We start from the raw sequence: 5,610 nt of genomic DNA on the forward strand, positions 1-5,610 counted from the left end.
CACTGTGTCCTACTAAACAGAAAACACACAGGTTCAAAGAGCACAAACTGCGAAGCTCATAGGTTAGTTTAGTGATAGTAAGCTCCAGGTCAGGGTTACTGTAGTTAACAGGTTATTTGCATTGTTAACCTCGCTTTCTTAGTTTCCAATTAAGCTTTATTTTTTATTTTACTTCTATTTTTTCCTTTTAGTGCTTATTTTATTGTATTTTTGGAAACCAGACATCAGAAACTTGTATCGGATACCTGCTCCAGTCCTGTCTGCTGTTCTGGCAGACCATGAGGAAAATGGCTCATATCTTATCGACGTGCATCTTTATTTTGATAGCGTCCCAGCTGGTGAGTAGTGCCTCTGTGGCTGTGTAGGTGCTTGAAGAACGCCTTTGAACCCGCGCGCGTTTATTTACCGCACCAGCGCATTTATTTACCGCACGAGCGCGTGTATTTACTCTATGTCCTCTTTCCCCATGTCCCCCCCCTCCACCCCAGGTCGACTCATCCGGTGTGTTCGAGCTGAAAGTGCACTCGTTCACCAGCCCCGGCGGTGTGTGTAAGAACTCCCAGGACTGCCGCATCTTCTTCCGTGTGTGTCTCAAACACTCGCAGGATGTGATCTCGGCTGAACCTCCGTGTACATACGGCACGGGACGGACGGACACCTTCAGCGCCGAGCCGAGCTCCATCGCCAGCAGCGCCCCCATCAAAGTGCCCTTCAGTTTCAAATGGCCGGTAAGTTTCCGCCTATCCTGCACAGGGTCACAGGGAGCCTGGAGCCTCTCCCGGGGGACACCCTGGACATACACACACACACACACACACACACCGGTTTAGAGATGCCATTCAGCCTAGAACGCATGTGTTTGGACATGGGGAGGAAACCGGAGTCCCCGGAGGAAACCCCCGAAGCGCGGAGGGAACATGCACACAGGGTGGAGGCGGGACTCGAACCCCCAACCCCGGAGGTGCGAGGCAAGCGTGCCCCCCTATACACAACAATAATACAGTCCTAACTCTGGCTATGCATATTTCTTTCTTCTTCTGCATCCTGCATCCACTTCAGTTCTATCCTACTGCAATTGAATTACACATTAAATATGAATCACTAATGATTACAGTTCATTAGATCTATTTAATAGCCTTTTGGGATTTATGGTTTTTCCATGTTCTTCTCTCACAGGGAACATTTTCGTTGATCATTGAAGCGTGGAATGCAGAGTCCTCGTCAGACCAGTCCACAGGTAAACCCCTGTCCTGTTCTGTTCTGTCCTCCTCCATTCACCCTTCAGCTTTAACACCAGATTCTAGCGAACAGATGAATAACTTCTCAGTCTCTGTGGTGTGTTTTTAGAAAACCAAAACAACCGGATCAGCCTCCTGGCTACTAAAAGGAGCCTGACCGTTGGGGAGAACTCGCTGCAGGACGAGCGGCTTGGAGAGCAGAGCGAGCTGCGCTACTCGTACCATGTCATGTGCGATGAGTTTTACTACGGAGAGAGCTGCTCGGATTACTGCCGCCCCCGGGACGACACCTTCGGCCACTTCACCTGCGACTCCTCCGGGCAGAGGATCTGTTTATCTGGATGGAAAGGCGAATACTGCGTTGAGCGTAAGTGTCTTTAATCTTTTTTTTTTTTTAATGCTTTGCGCAGCGAGTTTCTGTTTAAGTAAGTAAAAAAAAGAAGTGAAGTGAAGTGCGCGCGCGCTCTGCTTCAGCCTTTCCCTTATTCCTCAGGGTTATCCTGTAGAGCAGCCTCTCACATTGCAGCACTTACAGTTTTTTTTATGTTAATCTGACTATTTACTGTATTTTTCCCCACCCAATTTAAGATAACCTTAGAGCAGTTTGGGATAAAAATGCACTCCTGCAGTCAGTTAACTCAAGGTCCCTTTGGGTCAGTGGAAAAATCTTAACTCCAATCTCTTTATGCTCCTCTAACAATAAGCCTAAGGAGGATGGTTTATCGTAATGTGCTCTGCGTTGCGTGAAAAAGACAGCATGTGTTTCTTTTGTCTGCCTCCCAGCTGCTTAGTTTAGTACTTAACAAATACTTGACGTACCCGCGCCTTGGGAAGGTAAGGGGTGTGTGTTTGTGTGTTGTAGTGCAAGAGGAACCCTCATTCTAATTTCCCCCTTTTCTCTGCCTCTCGTTTCTAACAGCCATCTGCTCGCCTGGCTGCAGCGACAAGCACGGGTATTGTGAGACCCCCGGTGAGTGCAAGTGTCGCCTCGGGTGGCAGGGCCCCCTCTGCGATGAGTGCCAGCGGCACCCTGGCTGCTTGCATGGAACCTGCAACCAGCCATTTCAGTGCAACTGCAAGGAAGGCTGGGGCGGCCTGTTCTGCAACCAAGACCTTAACTTCTGCACCAATCATAAACCCTGCAAGAATGATGCCACATGCACAAACACGGGCCAGGGAAGCTACACCTGCACCTGCAAGCCTGGATTCAGTGGCACCAACTGCGAGATCGAGACCAACGAGTGCAGCAGCAATCCGTGCAAAAACGGCGGCAGCTGTAATGTAAGTGCCCATATTCAAGCCTAGAACTGAACTATCTTGATCTTATGTCTTTTGCCCTCAAAAAGCAGATCGCTTACGTTTTTCTCCCCCTTTTTCTTTGTAGGATCTGGTGAGCGACTATTCATGCACATGCCCCCAGGGCTTCTATGGAAAGAATTGTGAGGTGAGCGCTATGACCTGTGCAGATGGACCATGCTTCAATGGTGGAACCTGTGTGGAGACAACGACTGGAAGTTACTCCTGCCGCTGCCCTCCCGGTTACATGGGCTCCAACTGCGAGAAGAAAATCGACCGCTGCAGCAGTGACCCCTGTGCCAACGGTAAGTGCTGCAGCCTTTAACAACACAGAAAAACAGACACATTAAACAAGGTTGCTATGAAGCTCTTATCAGGAAAAATTCAAGCAATTATGCTGCTTTGGCATTTCTTAGCTGTAATCATATTCTGCTTGAGTGGCAGCCCACTATGTGTGTAGCTTGAGATGCATCCATTTAGCATGACTGCCAGCCCCATCATGATTGCTGCTCGAACAGGATAGGAGAGACGCCAGTTTGTCTCACATGCTGATATAGCATGGAAGATAGACCTGCCATGATGAAACAGCACAGAAGTCCTATTGCGAAAGAACTTTAACACACTTTTCCCATGTGTGCTAATTAAGTATTACATGTCTGCTGTTAATATTTCCTATAAATAAGCTATACCATCTCTGTCCGCAAAAATCTACTATCAAGTAGCTGCATTTTAAGTGGAAGATTTGATTTACAGTAAATAGTGATGTTTCGATGTTTAACCTTTCCTTTCCTTTATTTCTTTTTTAAAGGAGGCCAGTGTCTAGATCTGGGTCACAGCCTAATGTGCCGATGCCGCCCTGGCTTCAAAGGACTGCGCTGTGAAATCAACATCGACGAGTGTGCCCGTAACCCCTGCCGCAATGCGGGCACCTGCGTCGACGGCATTAATGACTACACATGCAAATGCACGTTGGGCTTCACAGGCAAGGACTGCAGCGTGCGGGCTGACGCGTGCAGCCTCCTGCCCTGCAAAAATGGCGGCACATGCTACACTCACTTCAGCGGGCCGATGTGCCAGTGCCCGCCAGGATTCATGGGTCTGCGCTGCGAGTACAGCCAGCCATCTACAAAGCCTCCTGTTGTTCCCAGTTTCCCCATAGCCCTGGCCATCTCCTTTACCCTGGGCCTTCTCGCGCTGACGCTGGTGCTGTGCGCTGCCATCATCCTCCTCAAGCAGATTAGACGTGGCAACGAATCCATGTTCTCCTCTGTGCGTAACGACCTGGACACCATCAACAATCGCAACTCGGTGATCTCTAATGCTCAGGCCAGCTACAAAGAGAAAGAAGCTTTCCTCATCCCTGGTGGTCCGTTCAAGGTGTCCAACAAGGATGCGGCGCTCAACTCCGGCATCATGGATACACTTTGTAACGACAAGGCCAACAACAAGCAAAAGATGTTGGACTACAATCTGGCCAAAGATGAGAAAAATACAAAGGATAAGTTAGACCTGTAAGTGTCTCCTTCTTCTTTCTGTTTTTCTCTCTCTGCTTGCATAACTAGGCAAAACTGAATTTGGTCTAACCTGTTTTTTTTGTTTGTCTTCTCTTCAGGAAAAACTCAGAGTCCTCTAAATTAGTTCCCACTTTGAGCTTCCCTAAAGAAGACTTGTATCATCCTGTATACATCATTCCTGAACAAATGGAACCACGTGTATTTGCTACTGAGGTAAGCATCATTCTTTAATAATATCTCTTAGAGCAGTGTAGTTTTGCTTATGCTTCTTATCTGTTTTAAGAATGAGATTAACAGCTTCTCTCTCTCTCTCTCCCTCTCTCCCCCCCATCAGGTTTAACAGTATTGTCTAATCTGGAGCACCTCAATCATCATCAGGCCTCGCCTGAACATGTTTACAAGCTTTTTGAAGAGAGTTCAAAGAGACTATATATTACATTGACATATTTAATATTTATTGATGCTGCTCATATGAAAGGACTACTTTTTGCTGTGGACAATGTTGCGCAGACAAAGCAAGAGCATAATTTGCACTACAATTTACTTTTTTTTTTTATATCCAATACATATATATATTTTTTTTTTTTTAAAAAAAGAAAAAGAACCCTATGGAACAATGGAAATGAATCAAACGATCCTTGATCAAAAAGGCAGGACCTTTTCTCTCTAGATGCCTTATGATGAAGAAAAAAAAAAGTGCATCTCAATCAAGAAGATAGCACTTTATACCAAACGAGGCCTTGCATCCAGTCAATCAAAGCTAAAGACTCACTGCTGAGGCAATGTCAATGTAGCTGAACAATTCAAGAGCCTGACCGTGGAATACAATATGGAATGTGCAGAATGAGGATCTGCCTGATGACAAGTAATCAACCCAAACAAAAGACTGGTGCTGCTGCAGGCAAGGTGAACACTAGTCGAAATGATCTAAGATATTGTGTAAGCAGGATCTGTTACACAACACCTAATGTCTATAATGAGCTTGACTATCAATGAAAGCAAAGTCAATCCAAATAAGTGCCTAATCTGATCATGCCTGAATGAAGAGGTACTTATTAGAAACACTGAATCTTTTTTTTTTTTTTTTTTAACTTTAGAACTTGTAAAAGAAGAACTAGAAGTATATTTTCTATATACAGAATAGTAATTTCTCTCAGCAGTCAGGGTTCAGAGATGTTTGTTAATTTTTTTTTTTTTTTTACAATATAGCTTTCATCCAGCCACTGTCCAATCATTAAGCTATTTCCTACATTCCCATAACTTAAAAGAAGCATTTTGATCCAGCAGATGGAATCATAACTATTAAGATTTCCTGGTTTGTTGAAGTTCTGCATCAGGGTCTTTAAAAAAAAGACGTCACTAAAGAGTTTTTATTATATTTTTTCACTTTATACCAAATAGACAACTTCTTATATGTTATATTCATATCCTTCTTAATTTAACAATGCAGTGTTGTACAGAACCTTGAGATGTTCTTACTATTTAATTTGTAAATAATTTGTATTTATGAACAGAATTGTATATATGTCAATGTTATATGCCTATTATCACAAAGAAATATA

The 5,610-nt window shown here is 44.7% G+C and overlaps 1 protein-coding gene across 1 annotated transcript; it reads left to right on the top strand.

Moving 5' to 3' along the window:
* On the top strand, window positions 1-4,632 carry dlc (deltaC). Its single transcript, XM_026924810.3, has 9 exons — window positions 1-338; window positions 489-728; window positions 1,177-1,237; window positions 1,348-1,605; window positions 2,158-2,519; window positions 2,623-2,839; window positions 3,343-4,045; window positions 4,147-4,261; window positions 4,383-4,632. The coding sequence occupies exons 1-9, from the start codon at window positions 279-281 to the stop codon at window positions 4,386-4,388; spliced, it is 2,022 nt and encodes a 673-aa protein (XP_026780611.1). The 5' UTR covers window positions 1-278; the 3' UTR covers window positions 4,389-4,632.
* Window positions 4,633-5,610: the final 978 nt, after the last annotated feature.

Source organism: Pangasianodon hypophthalmus, chromosome 14 (assembly GCF_027358585.1).
Source record: "Pangasianodon hypophthalmus isolate fPanHyp1 chromosome 14, fPanHyp1.pri, whole genome shotgun sequence".
Taxonomy (NCBI): domain Eukaryota; kingdom Metazoa; phylum Chordata; class Actinopteri; order Siluriformes; family Pangasiidae; genus Pangasianodon; species Pangasianodon hypophthalmus.